This window comes from Ornithorhynchus anatinus, chromosome 3 (assembly GCF_004115215.2).
Source record: "Ornithorhynchus anatinus isolate Pmale09 chromosome 3, mOrnAna1.pri.v4, whole genome shotgun sequence".
Classification (NCBI taxonomy): Eukaryota; Metazoa; Chordata; class Mammalia; order Monotremata; family Ornithorhynchidae; genus Ornithorhynchus; species Ornithorhynchus anatinus.
The window spans coordinates 94,564,669-94,583,189 of NC_041730.1; the positions used below are offsets into that span (position 1 = coordinate 94,564,669).

Genomic DNA, 18,521 nt, shown 5'->3' on the forward strand with positions numbered 1-18,521 from the left:
CCTTTTCCCACCCTCCTTAGCGGGGGTGTGGTGGGCAGGTCCGGGGGGAGGGGGAGGAGATGGGGGCTGGGGGAGCAGGCAGTGACCCTATCTGGGCAGGATGGAGTTTATCCAGGGAAGCCTCCAACTCCAGCTCTGGATTTGGCTCTAGGTCTGAGTTTGGGCCTGGATCTGGGTCCTAATCTGGGACAGGATCTGGATTGGGTTTTGAATAGGTGTCAAGTCCCACAGCAGGATTGGGGTCAGGTTCTGGGGCAGGGTCTGGTTCTGGGGCAGGATCCAGGTCAGGTTCTGGGTAGAGAACTGGTTCTGAGGGTAGATTCAGGGCAAGATCTGGGTCAGGGTCTAGTTTGGAGTCAGGTTCTGGATCAAGATCCGGTTCGGATTCTGGGTTGGGGTCAGGTTCGGGGGCGGGGGCGGATTCTGGGTTGAGATCCATTCTGGTTCAGAATCTGGGTCAGGTTCGGGTTTGGGTTCTGGGTCAGGTTCTGGATCTGGACCCCGGATCTGGGCCTGAACCTGGGTCTTGGAACCCATGAGCCTCCTGAGCCCCGCAGCCAACAGGAACCGAGTTGTGGTGCGCCTTGTCCGCGGGAGGCAGGAAGAGGATGTTAGTTTTACAGAAAAACTCAGAAACAGTCGCGGCTGCCCCGGTGCAGAACGGCCCCTCAGCCTGCTGAGCCTAGGCAGGGGGTGTCTGCAGCCGCTGCAGGATGGGGAGGGGGAGCTGGGGCTCGGGTCTCTACCAGTGGGGACTGGGAACCAGGGCTGGGAAGTCTGTGGGGTGGGAAGAAGGGGCTGGAGTGACTAAGAGATGGGAAATGGGGGCTGGGTTGTACATAGGATAGGGAGCTAGGCCTTCCGTGACAGCAACTTGCTCTCCAGCAGTCAAAGGAAAGAGGATGGGGCCAGCCTTGGGCAGCCAGGAACCAGAATTGTCAGGCAGATAATTGCTCTCCCCCACTTCAAAACTTTATTGAAGGCACATCTCCTCCAAGAAGCCTTCCCTGACTAAGCCCTCCTCTCCTCTTCCTCCACTACCTTCTGTACTGCTCTTACTTGCTCTCTTCATTTATCCTCCCTCCCATCCCTGCAGTACATATGTGTATATCTGTAATTTATTTATAACAGTAATAATAATGATGGTATTTAAGTACTTACTTTGTGCCAATCACTGTTCTAAGTGCTGGGGTGGGGGGATACAAGGTAATCAGGTTGTCCCACATGGGACTCTCAGTCTTAATCCCCAATTTACAGATGAGGTAACTGAGGCACAGAGAAGTTAAGTCACTTGCCCAAAATCACACAGCTGATAAGTGGCAGAACTGGGATTTAGATTAATGTCTATCTCCCTCCTCTAGACCATGAGCTTGTTGTGGGCAGGACTGTATCTGTTTGCAATTATTCAGTACACTCCCAAGTACTTAGTACAGTGTTTTGCACACAGTAAGTGCTCAATAATGATGATATTTATTAAGTGCTTACTATGTGCCAAGCACTGTTCTAAGCACTGGGGTAGATACACACGATCCCTGCTCTCAAGGAGTGTATAATCCCTTCAAAACCCGTTTGCCCTGCGCTCCCCTCTCGTGCCTCTCCTCCCCCCACCTCCTTCTCCCCACATTCACGTACCCTCACATGATCACAACTAAAAGTTTGTGTCTCCCACCCCTGGAGGTCTGGAAGGTCCGTATCTGCACCACTCCCCATGCTCAATAAATAGGAATGAATGAATGAATGAACGAATGAATTAATCCCCAGCACAAGAGCTCCACATGGATAGAGCACAGGCCTGGGAGTCAGAAGGACCTGGATTCTATTCCCTGCTCTGCTGTCTGCCGTGTGATTTTGGACAAGGCACATACCTTCTCTGTGCTTCAGTGACCTCATCTGTGAAATGGGGATTAAAACTGTGAGCCCCACGTGGGACATGGACCATGTCCAGCTTGGTTATCTTGCATCTACCTCAGTGCTTAGTACAGTGCCTGGCACACAGTAAGCGCTTAAATAATACCGTAAAAGAAAATCACCCAACATCCTGTCCGCTCTGGCCAAACCCTTGAAACCCCAGGCCCCTCCAGCAGGCTCTGACAGCTCTGAGGTAGGGAGATGTGGAGAAAGGGGTGTCTGAGCACCAAGAACACTGGTGGTCCTGGCCCCAGCTCTCCCGCCAACACCAATTTCCCCCTGACAATGTGTTCATTCATTCATTCATTCAATCATATTTATTGAGCCCTTACTCTGTGCAGAACACTGTACTAAGCCCTTGGGAGAGTACAATATACCAACAAATTGACACATTCCTGTCAACAATGAGCTCTCAGTCTAGAGGGGGAGGCAGACATTAATATAAATAAATAGATATAGATTAATTAATTAGTTACAGATATATACACGTGAGCTGTGGGGATGGGAGGGAGGATGAGTGAAGGAACAAGTAATAGTAGCACAGAAGGGAGTGGGAGAAGAGGAAAGGAGGGCTTAGTCAGGGAAGGCGTCTTGGAAAAGAAGTGCCTTCAAAAAGGTTTGGAAGTGGGGTTTCCTAGAGCTTAGGGACTGGGAGACAACTGGGAAACCAGTGTGGGGGAATGGCAGACACACCCTGAACTGGAGACCAGGACCCCTAGGTCTGTTGGATTAGTGATCAGTCTCAATCCTTGTCCTCTCCTCTTGGAGGCTGCAACAGCCCAGTGGCTGTGCCCAGACCAGTGGCCCAAACAATTAAGAGATCAGTGGTATTTATTGAGCCTTTACTGCTTCAGAGCACTGTACTAAGCACTTGGGAGAAGACAATTCAGTAGAGTTGGAGGACACTATCCCTGCCCTTGAGGAGCTCATGATCTTTGGCTGCCCAATCTCCAGGGGGTGGAGCCCAAGTGGGATTTGGGGTCAGGGGCTACAGAGACTCAGATGGGCAGGAGAAACCCTCAGCAGCTATGTCCTATGTATGGAGTGTGGAGGAAGCTCTGTTCTTCCCCACTTGGCTGAGTTAAGACTGGAGTGGGGAGGCCAGATAATAATATAATAATGATAGTATTTGTTAAGCGCTTACTATGTGACAAACACTGTTCTAGATACAAGGTAATCAGGTTAACCCCCGTGGGGCTCACAATCTTAACCCCCATTTTACAGATGAGGGAACTGAAACACAGAGAAGTTAAGTGACTGGCCCAAAGTCACACAGCTGATAAGTGGCGGGTCCAGGATTAGAACCTATGACCTCTGACTCCCAAGCCCATGCTCTTTCCACTAAGCCATGCTGCTTCTCCATGGAGAGGAGGAAAGGGTGGGTGGGGGTTCAGTCTTTCCCTCCACTGGCTTATGGCCGCTCCCAGGGTCTCCACCCAGCTCCTTCCCAGACTAAGCCCAGGGATTGGCCCTGTTGTTTAAGGAAAGCAAACCCTGAACCAGATCCCCAGGGAAGGTCCAGGTCTCGTGAGGCCAGGATCGAGTAACCAACCAATCAATCAGTGGTGTCAACTGAGCACTTACTATGTGCAGAGCACTCTAGTAAGCACTGGGTAGAGTACAATATAGCAGAGTTAGCAGATACATTCCCTGCCCACAATGGGTTTACAGTCTCCAACAGTCACCTAGGGATATTTAGGGAATCTGGGATATTCATCTTCCTAGATACCCATCCTCACGGTTAAGGATGGGACAGCCACTACCTCTAACTCTCCCCTCTCCATCCTGGACTGCCTCCAGTGACCCAGCATGAGCTCGCTGTTCAAGTACCTATACAACCTACTGAAGTTTCTGGCTGCACAGCTTCCTGAGGGGAAAGACCTCTTGTGCTCACCCCCTGCAGGGGGAGGAAGGCTTTCCTCCTGCTTGATTTGAACTTGCCACCCTACATAATAATAATAGCAATAAGTACCTACTATGTGCCAAGCACTGGGGTAGGTACAAGAATATCAAGTTTGAGCCAGTACCACAGGGACTCCCAGTCTAAGAGGAGGAAGACCAGGTACTTAATCCCCATTTGACAGATGAGAAAACCGATCCCAGAGAAATGAAATGACTTTCCCAAAGTCTCACAGGAGGCAAGTGGCCGAGCTGGGATTAGAATCCAGGTCCTGTGACTAATTGGCCTGTGCTTTTCCCCCAGGTTACACGACTTCTCCGGGCAGTTCCATGGGTGATGATGATGATGACGGTATGGATTAAGAGTTTACTGTGTGTCGAGCACTCTTCTAAGCACTAGGGTAAATGCAAGATAATCAGGTGGGACACTGTCCCTGTCCCACATTGGGTTCACCCTCTTTTACAGATGAGGTAACTGAGACACAGAGAAAGAAAGTGACTTGCCCGAGGTCACCGAGCAGACAGGTGGTGGCACCTTTCTGACTCTCAGGCCCAGGCACTGCCCACTAGGCCATGCTGCTTCCCTGGCCCCCCGTCCTGGTGGGATCAGATTTAGGGAACAGCAATTCTGCGTTGACCCTTTCCACCTCATTCAGGATTGACCAGGCTTCACTCACAGGCTCCTCAGCCCCTTCTCTCCAGCCTCAGGAGCACTAATCTTTCCAGTGTCTCCATCCCTCCGTCATTCTGCTCACCCTGCACTATCCCACCTGCAGCTCTCTTCTGTGTCAGATTCATTCTGCTCCCCCTGCACCATCCCACCTGCAACTCTCTTCTGTGTCAGATCACGTCACCCTGTTCACAGCAACAGAGGGAAAGGACTGAAGCAGGGGGCAAGCAGCAGACTGGCTGCCCGAGGATGGAAGGAGCCCCAGGCTTGGGGCAAGAGTGCCGTCCGCCCCCTTTCTCAGTCTTTCCCCTCTACTGCCACAAACAGGGTGACATGATCTGACACAGGCAGCTGGTAGGGGCTGGGACTGGGCAGAGGACCCCATTTTGATATTCGGGGGTTAGGGAGACAAGGAAGACCACGAGAATGACTAAAAAAAGCCAGACTGGAGATTCAGTGTGTGCAGGACGTTCACGGCCCACGGATGGGGACTTCACTCTAACTGACCTGGGGGGCGACTTCACCGCACACTGAGGAGCAGTGAGGATTAGTGAAAAGGGCACAGGTCTGGGTGTCAGAGGACTTGGGTTCTAATTTCAGCTCCACCACTTGCCTGCTCTGGGACCTTGAGCAAGTCACTTAAGCTCTCGAAGCCTCCATTTCCTCATTTATAAAATGAGGATCCAGTACCTGTTCTCCTTCCTATTTAGACAGTGAGCCTCACGTAGGACAGGGATTAAGACTGACCTGAATCTTTTGTATCTAAGCATTTAGTGGCCCAAAGTAAGAGCTTAACAAATGGTACATATTTCACAGTATATAGTACATGCCTGGGGGTTCACAGTCCACAACCCAGGGGTCTGCTCCACCACTTGTCTGCTGTGTGACCTTGGGCAAGTCACTTCACTTCTCTGAGCCTCAATTACCTCTTCTGTAAAATGGGGATTGAGGCTGTGAGCCCCACCAGGGGCACGGACTGTGTCCAGTCTGATTTGCTTGTACCTCTCTCAAGTGCTTAGTAGGGCCTGACACTGAGTACGTCCTCAAGAAGCGAATGCCATTTTTGCTGGATCCGAGCCAAGGTTTCCCTGTACCCGGCCAGGAGATGCATGGGATCAGGAGGGAGTCGAGTTCCGAGGATCACCGGACACGATTAGGGGCTCATCCTCATCCTCCTTACAGTCCCCTGGACTCGGTCAGGGGCGTGGCTCCTCTGGGAACTGGACAGAGACAGTCTGACTTTGGACGACCCTCTCCTCGACCCTTCACCTCCAAACTGACCTAGTCCATCTGTCCCCTGACATCCAAAGCCTCTCTCTCCCCCCACCTCCCCGGGGCCACCGGGGTCCCCCCAGCTCCCCGGGGGGTGCAGCCCGAGGCAGGCCTCTGCCCAGCCTCGAAGAATGCCCTTCAGAGAGTCCTCCTGCAGAAACGCTCTCCGCTCGACTCCACGCCCCTGGCCCCGCTCCAGCTCCCCCCGCCCCTGCAGCCGATGGGGGTCATTAATATCACAGGCAGCGCGGGGCGGCGGCAGGCATTGGCCAGCCACACTGCAGGGCTCTTTGTCAATAAGAGCAGGGAGGGCTCCGATGCCTCACTTGCCGCCCCTCGTCGCTAGCAGCCTCCGCCACCAGCCGCTCGGACTCCGGCTGCCCGGGACCGGCCGGCCTGCCGCAGTGCCCCCGGCTCGGCTCCCCCGGCCAGCTCTCCCCCAGAGGGGCCCTGCCCGCAGCCGGACGGACAGACGGCCGACATGGACGTCTTCAAGAAAGGCTTCTCCATCGCCATGGACGGCGTGGTGGCCGCAGCCGAGAAGACCAAGCAGGGGGTCACCGAGGCGGCCGAGAAGACGAAGGAGGGGGTGATGTATGTGGGTGAGTCAGCAGACCGCCGGCCTGAGCCCCCTGGGGACACTGGGGACCGAAGGGCACGCGGTGGCGTAGGCAGAGACCCCTCGGCCTCTGACCCTTAGGTGAGAACTGCAGGGGGCTGCAAGACTAATGAGTCTCCAGCTGGTCCCCCCCAGGGACAATCCATCCGGGAAATAGAGACAGACAGAAATAGAGACAGACACAGACACAGAAAGAGAGAAGGTGATAAGAGAGAGCCCATGTCAGCGAGATGGGCTACTGGGCTTTGGGGTAGCTGGTTCTGGAGGAGGGCGCGTCTCCCTGTGGGCTACGGGTCGCTGGGTGAGAGAGCCGTGTAAGGGCGGGTCCGCTGCCTCTGATGGCCATGGGCATGGATGCCCCTTGTCCTACATGCATGACTCACCCTCTCTAGGCTGATAGTGGAGGGGAGGTGACATCTCCAGGGATCTGGGGCAGCCCAGCCCACCACGATGATGCCCTCCATGGTACCACCACTTAGCGGTCCCTGTGGGCTTCCCAGAACCCTGGGCCGGGCTGGGCAGAGTGATGGCCAGAGTCCTGGAGCCTGGGCTCTCCCCCTGCCCTATCAACATTCCCTCAGAAGGTCACTCCCACCCCACCCCATCCTTACCTCTGGTCCTGCCCCCCCACCCCTGCCCCAGTGCTTTCCCCTGGTTCTGCCTTGCCTCCACCCCGCCCAGTCCTCTGTCTCAATCTACTCGATTCCATCTCAGTAGCCCAGAGGCTCGTCTGGAAAGAGTGGGGTGGGGAGTAGTCTGGAGTCGAATACCTGGACAGTGCAGAGGCGGGTGGGCGTGGGGAGGGTGGGGCTGCAGAGGCTTCTGGAAACAGCCTCTGATGCTGATTGCAGACGTCTCAGTGAGCGTCTTGGTGGGCACAGGGTGGCGGGGGGAGAAGTGGGGAGGAGTTGCTGACACTTCCTCCCTCCTCTTGTAACATCGCAGCTAAAAACCCTAGCCCACCCCCAGCTAATTTACTCAAGGGTAAACTGGTAATGCTTAGAGAACCAGCGTGGCTTAGTAGAAAGAGCACGGGCTTGGGAGTCAGAGGACATGGGATCTCATCCTGGATTTGCCATTTGTCTGCTATGTGACCTTGGGCAAGCTGCTTAACTTTTCTGTGCCTCAGTTACCTCATCTGTAAAATGGGGATTAAGACTCTGAGCCCCTTGTGGGACAACCTGATGACCTTGTATCTACCCCAGCGCTTAGAACAGTGCTTGGCACATAGTAAGCTTTTAACAAATACCATAATTATTATTATTACTTGTTTAAAAGGTAAAGACCCGGGACTCTCAATCATTACCCGCAATCCAACCTGTCATCCCTAGTCCAAGCCCGGTCCAGTCTAACATTCCCAGTCCAGCTCCAGCCCCCCGAGTCCAGCCCCTCAATCAAGTCTTGAACCTCCAGTCCAGCCCTCCAATCCAGCCAGTAACGCCAGCACCCCTAATCCAGGCCCCCAGTCCAGCCCCAGCACCCCGGTCCAACTCCTCAATCCAGTCCAGCGCCCCTCAGTCCAGGTCCAATCCAGGCTAACAACTGCACCCCAGCCCCAATCCAGCCCCCACATCCAGCCTTCTAGCCTACTAGCCGCAGCCTCAATCCAGTCCCAGCACCCCCAGTCGACCCCAATCCAACCCCAGTACTTCAGTCCATCCCCACAATCCAGTCCAGAACTCCCCAGTCCAAGACCAATCCAGCTGAACAACCCCAGTCCAGCCCCAATCAAGATTTCACATCCAGCCTAGCAACCCCCAATACAGCTCCCCTCCATCCCAGCACCCCCAGTCCACCTTAATATAGCCTCAGATCCTGCAGTCCAGGCCCCCAATCCAACACCAGCATTTAAATCCATTCCCACAATCATTCATTCATTCAGTCGTATTTATTGAGGGCCTACTGTGTGCATAGCACTGTACTAATTCAATCCAGACCTCCCCAGTCCAGGCCCAATCCAGCCTAGCACCCCCCACCCATCTCCCCTTCACCCCAGCACCCCCAGTCCACTCTAATCCAGCCCCAGTTCCCCAGTCTATACCCCAAATCTGGCCCCAAAATCCAGCTCCAACCCCCCAGCTCAGGCCCCAAATCCAGCCCCAAACCCCAAGTCCAGGCCCCAAATCCACCCCCAGCACTCCAATCCAGCCCCCCAAATCCTGCCCTCCATACAGTCCAGAACCCCATCCCAGTCCCCAATCCAGCCCCAACACCTCTAGTCCACCCCTCCCTGCCCTGGATCCAGCCCTGAATTCCACTCAATTTCAAGTCCAGCCCCTCAATCCAGCCCAGAGTCCCACTCTGTTCCCGGCACACCCAGGCCAGCCCCCAATTCAGGCCAGAAACTCCAGTCTAACCCGGCCTCCCAGAATATGGCCCCTTTCTCTTCCTGACTTGATCCCATTCTCTGGTTCCGATCTAGTTTTAATTCAATACCACCCCCTTCCCCCAGTTCTCGATCGCATCTGTACCCCGACTCCCCTCCCCGACAGGGTCCCACCCTCCTACTCTCCCACCCGATCCAAGAGAGACTCAACTCAGAAAATAGATTTGCCACTCTGTTTAATTGATGGGAAAACTGAGGCATGAGGCTGTGCGCAAACAAGCCCAATCCCCAGCTCCTTCCCAACCCTATCATCCCCTTCCCCCGTCCAATTATACTGTACTCTCCCAACCTCTTCATAGAGTGCTCTGTACACAGTAAGCTCTCAATAAATACTACTGATTGACAGATCGATTGATTTATCCTCCTCCCCTTCAGGAGTCATTATATGGAGGAAAAGGGTGGGGTGGGGACAGGAAGCTGGAGGCAGAAGCTAGCGGGCTGCACTGGGGAGTTGAGGGTGAGGGGAGAAAAGAAGGGCTTGCTCACTAGGCCCCTGTGCAGGCAGACCTGGAGCGGCTCCAAGCCTGAGGCGGTCGGCCCCCGCCCCAAAGGCATAGTTCAGCACCCTGTCCCCAAGTAGCCACAGTCTCTGCCACTTGCCCTAAATCAGGGCTACTGCTCCATGTTGCCCCTGCCCCTCCAGCTTTTCCAGTAGTTCTAGGCAACTGGGATTTCTAAAGGGAGAGAGGGAAGGGAGCCAGGGAATTGAGGAAGCAGGAAGGGGAGGATGCAGGCCAAATGGGACCTGCCTTATGGAGCCTGAGTGGGAGGCCTTGGTGTGGGGAGGAATGTTAGAGGGCAGTGGTGGGGAGGGAGGTAGCAGCTCTCCCATCTCAGCCTCAAGGCTTCGACCCACTCCCAATCCACTCTGACCTCAAAGGGAGAGATCCCCTCTTGGTGCCATTGTGGGGGTAAGGCAGGAGAGATGATTACAGTCCCCAAGAGGGCAGAGCTGAAGGTTGTCGGGAGACCGGCTCGGGAAGTCCCTAAGCTGGGTTTCTGGCCTGGCCAGCCTCATCTCTCTGCTCTAGAGGGGTGAAGCACAGCCAAATCCTTTGAGGTTTAAGCTGTTGCTAGTAGTTCTCTGGTTAGTAGTTTTGTTGTTAAACGACTTGGGTTTAGGGTTTATCTGATCTGCTTCCTGGAAGGCTGCAGGACTGATGGATGGGTGGGCGGATGGATGAGAGCGGGAGAGGAGGAAGCACATCCGGTTTGGGGTGGGCCAAGGCCTCTTAAATATTGCAGAGTCTCACCTGGGTCTGGGATGGGATGGAGGCCTGACCCTCTTCCATTTCTTTCTCTTCTCCGATCCCCTACTGGACAGTGCCCGCGGACTATCCCAGGGCCCACAGGCAGAGAGCCAAACCAAAGGGACAGATTGGGGTGGAGGTGGGTTGGGCGGGTGAAATAGCGTCCCTTCCCACAAGTTCTTTGGACCAAAGTGACCGGTGGCCTGTTTCCTTTCCAGGAACCAAGACCAAGGAGGGTGTGGTGCAGAGCGTGAGCTCAGGTAAGAGGCCCTGTTCAGTCCTCGAGGGGTTGCCCTCTCCAGAGGCTTCTGGAAACTTAGCAACTCTCCCGTAGTCAGCCGGTGCCAGGCAGGGAAGAGGTTCCTGCAGGTCCAGCCCATCTAATGGTCAGCAGGCAGTCACACCCAGAGGAATGGGGGGGTGGCAGGATTGGAACAACCTACTCAAAGGAATAGGAAATGGAGGGCACACCCAAAGGGACCGGAGTTGGGGTGGGCTTCAGGGTGGGTCACAGGAAGCTGCAGGGTTGGAGCCGGGTCTTCCAGCCTTAAGTAGACTGTGGAAATTTCCTTTCTGCCACCCTGTTCCTGGAAGGCAAGGGACAACATCCCCTTGCCCAGGAAGCCCTGGTGCCTGCAGGGTAGGACACTGAAGCGGGCTCCGAGCGAGTGGCCGGGGAGGCCGCCTCCACGGACTGAGGGTTGAAACCACCGATCCCAGGGAGGACCCCTGACCCCAGCAACAGGAAAACAGGGTGTGGCAAATGCCAGGAGGCCGACCATCACCACTTTGCCCTTTCAGTGGCTGAGAAGACGAAGGAACAGGCCAGTGTGGTCAGTGAGGCAGTGGTGGCCAGCGTCAACACCGTGGCCAATAAAACGGTGGAAGGAGCCGAGAGCATCGTCGTCACGACTGGCGTCGTCAAGAAGGTGAGTTCTAGTCCTGGGACCACGGGGAGAGCAATTGGGCCAGTCATCACCAGCCAGGTCAGCCTGGTCTTGCCAGGCCAACTCAGCCTGACCACATCAATCCAGTGTGGCTAGGCTCCAGAGTCCAAGAGTTTGGCCAAAGTGGGCTCCTCCAATGCAGGGATGAGAGTGCAGTCAGTTTAATTTCTTGGTTGGGAGCCAGAGAAGCTCCTCTGGAGTCAGCTGACAACTGAGACGGATCTCTCTGTGCAACCCGCCCTCCCCGTCCTCCATTGGGGACTACTTTTCATTTTGAGTGTGGGAGGATGGGGGCAAGATGGTGGGGGTTGATGGGATAAGCAGCTCCGATCTCCAAAACCAAAGGGGGTTCAGAGCCTCTTTGGGCAGAGCTGGAGCCAGATGGTGGAGATGAGGGGCCCCCAGGTAGGGGCCAGAGAAGCCCCAAGCTCCTTCCCCCTCACCAAGCCCCTGCCACATCCCAGACTGGGGCCTTGGAGTCCCCCATGGACCCCCATAGTCCCACACAACTCTCCACAATCTGCTGGACTGGGGCTGTAATAACAGAGCCAAGAAGTGGCTTGAGGGGCCCTCAAGTTCCTTCTCTGTAGTAAGATCCCACCAGATGGGCTAGACTCCACCATGGGTCCCAGGCCGTGGCGCCCGCCCCAGCTGGGCTGGCCTTCCAATAGGGAGGGGTCTCGAATAGGTTCCCGACCCCCAGCTCAGAACCCTCTCCCTGGCTAGGTTAGAGGCAGGGATGAGAAGGGGAGGCGGGCGGGAGCAGGCGGGAGCCATCTGTGTGCCGTGAGCTGCTTAGCTCCCTGCTGGAAAATAGTCTTCTGTTGTCAGAGCGGATCTCTGCCCAGCTGCAGGGGAGGGCATGAGCCTGCTCTGGGAGGGATTGACCTTTAGGCCTCGATCTTGCATCAGATACAAGCCCATTCTGTCCCTCTCCATTCCCTGTGCCCTTTCCTCCTCCATTTCCCAACTGCCTATCGTTCCAGTCGTCCCAGAAGAGCAATGTTATGGACTGTGGATGAATTTCAACTCCCCCCGTACAAGCTCTGAACCTCTACGTGCAGCTCCGAGCTCCCCCATATAACAATAATAATAATAATAAGTACAGTACTTGTTAAGCATTTACTATGTGCCAAACATTATTCTAAGCACTGGGGTGAGATACAAGTTGGTCAGGTTGGACACAGTCCCTGTCCTACATAGTGCTCATGCTCTTAATCCCCATTTTACAGATGAGGTAACTGAGGCTCAGAGAAGTGAAGTGACTCACTAAAGGTCACACACAAGACATGTGGCGGAGCTGGGGTTAGAACCCTTGACCTTCTGACTCCCAGACCCATGCTCTATCCACTAAGCCACGCTGCTTCTCCATATGCACCTCTGAGCTCCTTGTGGACAGCTCTGAGGCCCCATATGCAGCTGAGCTCCTACATGTACAGTCTGGACTCCCCATGTGCAGCCCCGAGTTCTTTGTGTGAAGCTCTGAACCCCCTATGTACAGTTGGGAGTCTTTATGTGCAGTTTTGACCCCATTGCCGCCGGGTGGCCAAGAAGCCGGCTGTACACATGGTCATGAGCCTACACACCCCAGAATAGGGAACTCGCCAGGAGGTGAGCATCACCATATCCTTGCTGGGCTAAGCAGGCCTGGCCTAGGCAGGGCTGAGCAGGACAGGGCAGGGCTGGGCAGGGCAGAGCTGGGCAAGGCAGGTCAGGGCTAACCTGAGCAGGCATTGATTGGGGGTAGGTTGAGAAGGACAGGGCTGGACTGGGCAGGGCTGTGCTGGGGTGGTTAGGGAGGGCAGGGCAGGGCAGGACAAGCCTGGGCATGGCCGGGCTGAGCAAGGCCGGATGGGGCTGAGCAGGGCTGGGCTAGGCAGGAAAGTGATGGGCAAGGCAGGGCAGGGCTGGGCCGAGCAGGGCTGGGCTGGGCTAGGCAGGGTAGGGCTCAGCAGGGCAGGTCTGAGCAGGGATTATCTGGGTAGGGCTGGGCTGGGCAGGATTGGTCTGAGAAGGGTTGGGCTGGGCTAGGCAGGGCAGGGCAGGTCTGGGCAGAGATTGTCTGGGTAGGGCTGGGATGGGCAGGACTCGGCTGGACAGGGCTGAGCTGGGCAGGGTGTCCAGGAGAGACTTTGAGAGTTTTATCCCTGAAGTATATTTTGGTGGCTGTGGGGGGTACTTACATAGCATTCAGGAGAGACTTCACCCCCTGCCCCCTCCAATCCTGCTCACAGAGAGCTCTGGTGGCTGGGATGGTGGAGGAGGGGTGGGGGGCTGTCTGTAACAACCCCAGCTCCAGGGACAGGGCATTTCCTCTCCTCGAAGCTACGCTGCATGGTCAGCGAGGGTTAGGAACTATCCCTTTATAACCAGTGGTGGGGTGGGGGGAGGCAGCAGGCTGGAGTGTGGGTTGGAGGCCCAGCTGGGGCCTGGACTGGCAACAGGGTCAGGGCCAAGCCAGGCAGGGATAGGAGGGGCTTATCATGGGGGAGCAGAGGCTGGGGGGCTTCCTGATCCTCCTGGGACGGGGGCAGGGGATTCTAGCCAGACTGAGGAGAGAAAAGAGACAGCTCCATTTATCCCATTTCTTCCTCCTGAAGCTGGGCGCAGAGGCCTGAGAGAAACCACCACCTCCTCCACCTCTTCTTCCCCCTCCTCTATATCCTCTCCTCCTCTCCTTCTCCTTCTTCTCCTCCTCCTCCTCATCTCCTTCTCCTCTCCTCCTCCTCTTCCTTCTTCTCTCCTCTTCCTTATTTTCTTTTTTTAAAGTGATATTTACTGAGCACTTACCACATTCAGAGCACTATACCGAGCAACTGGGAGAATACAAGAGAGTTGCCCACAACAATATTACAGCCTAAGGCAACTTAGTCTTCTCCTCCCTCCTAACCCCCTCCTACCTCCTTTCCCTCCCTTTATTTCTCCCTTTCTTCCTCCCTGTCCCCCTTCCTCCTCTATCTGCCCCATTCCCCCCCTTAATAATGTTGCATTACGTTGTACAACATCCCCGCTCACATAAAGCTCACAGTCTAAGTAGGAAGTAGAACAGGAGAACTGAGGCACGGAGTACTTAAGTGACTTGCCCCAGATCACACAGCAAGCATTTTAGCAGAGCTGGATTTGGACTTCAGGTTCTCTGACTCCCAGCCCGTGCTCTTTCCACTAGGCCATGCTGCTTCTCATATTTGTTAAGCGCTTACTGTGTGCCCAACATTATAGTAAGCAGTGCGGTAAATACATGATGAGCCGGTTAGATTCAGCCCCTTTCCACATGGAGCTCTTAACTTCTTAGTTTGAAGTCAAGCCAGAAGATCATGACTATGGCTGGGGAGGGATCCGTCTTCAATCACTCAGTGGTATTTATTGAACGCTTACTGTGTGCAGCCCACTGTACCAAGCGCTTGTGAGAGCACTCGGTTGAGTTGGTAGACACGTTCCCTGACCACTTGCCGCAGTCAGAGCTGGGTCCTGGCACTCCAACCTCAAATGCCCAAGCTGTGCTTCTCCTCAGGTTCCCGGCTATGATGGAGCTTTGAGGACACTGTGTGCTCTTTCCAGGGCCTAAAGCAAAGAGTGAGTGGCAGGGTCCATCCACTGATCCCCTTCGCTTCTGCCTCCCTCCTGGGTGTGGGCAGGGCTAGGCAGGGCAGTCCAAACCCAGACGGCCTCCCTGTCTTCTCCCCCCAGGCTAAAGATCCTCCTGGAGACCATTGGCCCTGTTGGTCCAGCAGCTGGAGTCCCTTCCCTGCCTGCACAGGGGACGTGGTGCTATCTACCTCACCAATGGTTCACTGGACTTCCTGAGCCCCAGAGACTTGCTTGGGCAGGAGGCAGCAGAGGGGGGGATTCTGGTGGTCTTAGAGCCCTACTGTCCAACTGGTGGCCCTCGGGAGTCTGACCCAAGAGTATGTGGCATGGCCACAGAGAGCTGCCCACTGAAATCTCAGAGTGCCACAATGGACAGAGAAACTCCCAGACAGAACATAATAATAATAATGGTATTGTTAAGTGCTTATTATGTGCCAAGGACTGTTCTAAGTGCTGTCCCAGCTCGAGCACCCAGGCTGTGTGACACCCCCGCACCCCCGTATCATCACTGCCCCTTTCCTGGCCACAGTTTCACCATCTATCGAGTGTTTCTGATATTACAGTTCAAGGGACCGTAGGAAAGAGCCGGTAGTACAAATGTTTGGGTGTGATAATTATGGCATATATTAAGTGCTAAATGTATACTAAACCCTAGTGTAAATACAAGGTCAGTAAGTCCGTTACAGTTCCCTCCCACCCAGAACTCACATTCTAGTATATTTCCATTTTACTGGAGAGGAGCCTGAGGACCAGAGCATTTTAAGTGACTTGCTAAAGTCACCCTACTGGCTACTGCCAGGGCAGAGTCTGGACTAGAGCTAGCCTCCTGACTGCCGGCCTCAAGGTGCCCCACACTGCAGACCTCCTGGGACCCCAAGATGTTGTCTACTTCATCTATCACTAATATTTTCTGGTCTCCAAGGATGTACAGAGCCCAGTACACCTTTGGGCTTGGGATTGTCTTGTTTTATGCTGTAGAGTCGTCTCAGACCCATAGCAAATTTGTGGACACCTCTCCCAGAATGCCCCACCTCCACCTGCAATCATTCTGGTAGTGGATTCACAGTGAACCATATTTCAAGACAGGATCCCTGCCCTCTAAGAGGCAAAAGTCTAATGGGGAAGACAAACAACCACAAATTATCTGGAAGAAAAGAAAGGTCCATCTGATTATATAACAAGAGAACGGAAAAGAGCTACCTGCCCCTTTAAGGCCCAAAGGACGCTCAATCAGGAATTCATCTCTTGATCCTTCTGACAGAAACTCCCCCACCCCTTTAATTCCAAGTCTTGACTTCTAGCTCAGTCTGACTGGTTGTTGTCAAAGCCATTCAGGTGCAATAAACGATTTCACTCGCAAAAACAACACAGGCTCCAGTCAGATCTCCATACACTGCCCCACCCAGCCTCCTCCTATGGTCCCCTTGGCCCTCACCAACCACAGCGGGGTGGGGAGCTCCCTCTGGCTCCCCAGGGGCCGGGGCTGACTGCAGTGTCTTGTCTCCCCACTCCTGAGACACTGATCAGTGGAGATCCCCTGGCCTGGGGGCCAGGCTTCCCTGTTGGGGGACGGAAAGGCCAGTGCAAAGCTGAACATCACCTGCCCGGTCTTCTTCCTGACATTGTGCGGCTCTTCTGGCCTGTAGGGTTCATCATCCAGCCTGGTTTCCTGCCCTTTAAAAATAGCCTGGAGAAGGAGGGGAGGTGATTGTTCACATGAGACCCCCATCCCTGGCTCCATCCTGAGCCCAGAAGGGACCCCAGAAAGGCTGAGGTGGGGATCCTCAGATCCAGCCCTCACCCACATAGTTTCTGCAGACAGTCCCCATGTACCACCTGCCTGCCTCCTGAAAGAAGGTAGAATCAGAACTCAGGTCTGTGGACTTTTTTTTTTTGAGGTTATTTGTTAAGCACTTACTATGTGCCAGGCACTAAGTGCTGGGGTATAAACAAGTTAATCAGGTTAGACACAATCCCTGTCCCACATGGGGCTCACTGTCTTAATCCCTATTTTACAGATGACTTAACTAAGGCAAGAGAAGTGAAGTGATTTGGCCGAGGTCACACAGCAGACAAGTGTCAGAGCCAGAATTAGAACCCAGGTCCTTCTGATTCCCAGGCCCATGTTCTATCCACGAAGCCATGCTACTCCCTAACCCTCCCTCTTTACCCCAGACCAGGTGAACCACAATGGCAACACGGATTCTCACGGGCAGCGTCCCAGCCTCTGCCTATCCTAGGCTCTTCTCCCCTTCTGCTTTGGCCCGGGCCCCGGTAGAGATTGGGAAGGGGCAGATGCCGGTTGTTATCTTAGTCCCGAGAGGAAGATCCCAGACCCAGGCCTCATCACTGCCCTCAAGCAGAGCCAGAGGAAGCTGGAGGCAGGGAAGCCTGGGCGATCCCTCCCTTCCCCACAGCCAGTCACGGCCCAGAGCTGGGATCCCTCAGCCCTCTTCTCAGGTCAAATCATGTTCCTTAAACCCATCTGACTGCTCACATCAACGGACCCAGGCAAGCCAGCCTCTGCCGCCAGGGTCTTCTCCCAGGACCCCAGAGCAGCCAGGGCTGGAGTCCAGGGGGTCTCTGGGGGTCAGGGGTCACGGGGTGCTCCGGCTCTGAGGAGTTCAGCTTGATTCCTGCTGTTCTCTCTCCTGGATACATGACGACGGGTGAGACACACCCAGAGGAGAGCTGAGCTCAGAGTGCTCGCATGAGCACACTAAACACACAAAATGCACACACAGATATTTACACTGGACACACTGCATGCACAAACAAAACACTGCACAGGGCTGTACATGTAAACACTATACATTCAGAGGGCCCACAGAATATGTCCTGCACAAGTGCACGCACAGACACACAAACACACACACATCCTGAACACACAATCTGTCATCCATGCCTCTACTCTAACCTTTTTGGGGTGTTCTCCCCTTCTCCATCCTCTCTCTCCCTCCTCAACCCCCCGCTCCCACCCCAGGAGGACCTGCTGCACCCAGACCAGTTGGAAGAAGCGGCTGCAGAAGAGAATCCAGCAGAAGCCCCGGCAGAGGTCCCAGAAGCCACCGAGGAAGAGGTATCTGCCCTGGGCTGGCTTTTCCCTCCTGAAACTCGGGGCTTGGGGCCGAGGAGGTGGGAGGGGGTGGCTGATCCTGGACCCTTGCCGCACCTGCCTCATGGTGCCCATTCATCCATCTCGGGCCTCTTCTTGAACTCCAGGAGGGGCAGGCTGTGCCATTCCCAAGGCTTCTTTCAGCCAACCCGTCATCCCCGTCCCCTCCCACCCCGGCCTGCTTCCTGCCCCTCACAGCCTCTCACTCCGGCCCTAGCCTTGACCTCTCTCGGTCTTTTGAGACCACAGTGACCTCGCTGCCCCCAGACCACGGTCCCTTGGGCATGGCCACAGTCAGATCCGGGGGGTGGGGGGGAGGGGTACATGTGTGCAAATGTATGTGCACATGTGCATGCATGTATGTTCACGTTTAAGGATGTGGGTCTAGAAATGTAGGTGCACACAGGTACTAGTGTATGTGGATATGTATGTGGGACTGTGAGAATGTGTGCGTGAGCATGTACGCTCATGATGTCTCCTGCTTGGCTCCGCCCTCAGGACGATGGTGGGAATTAATCCGGAGCAGAGCTGCCCCGAGCAGAGTCGCCGAGAGTCCCCAGAAACATAGCTACATCTGCGCCCTAAGCAAGGAGCCTCCTCCCAGCCTGCCTCTGCCCGGAAGCCCTCCCCGGACAAAAGGACAGATGCAGATGGACGTCGGGCCCTGGTCCTCTTTTCTGTCTCCTGTGTGCTTCGCCCCCACCCCAGCCACCACCACCACCACCCCGACGCCGGTCTGGGAGCCCGCACTCGAGCAGGGTCAGCCCACAGCACTGCTTTCTGGTTCCCCCATATTGCGCTAGGCTCTGTCCCGGGGATCGGAATTTTTTATATTAAATAAAGAGGGTTTGGACTCAGCTGCTCCAA

At 55.0% G+C, this 18,521-nt stretch overlaps 1 protein-coding gene across 1 annotated transcript; it reads left to right on the forward strand.

Moving 5' to 3' along the window:
- Positions 1 to 6,042: 6,042 nt before the first annotated feature.
- On the forward strand, positions 6,043 to 18,521 carry SNCG (synuclein gamma). Its single transcript, XM_029060778.2, has 5 exons — positions 6,043 to 6,351; positions 10,223 to 10,264; positions 10,806 to 10,933; positions 17,523 to 17,618; positions 18,153 to 18,521. Exons 1-5 carry the CDS (start codon positions 6,231 to 6,233, stop codon positions 18,168 to 18,170), a joined length of 405 nt encoding a protein of 134 aa, XP_028916611.1. The 5' UTR covers positions 6,043 to 6,230; the 3' UTR covers positions 18,171 to 18,521.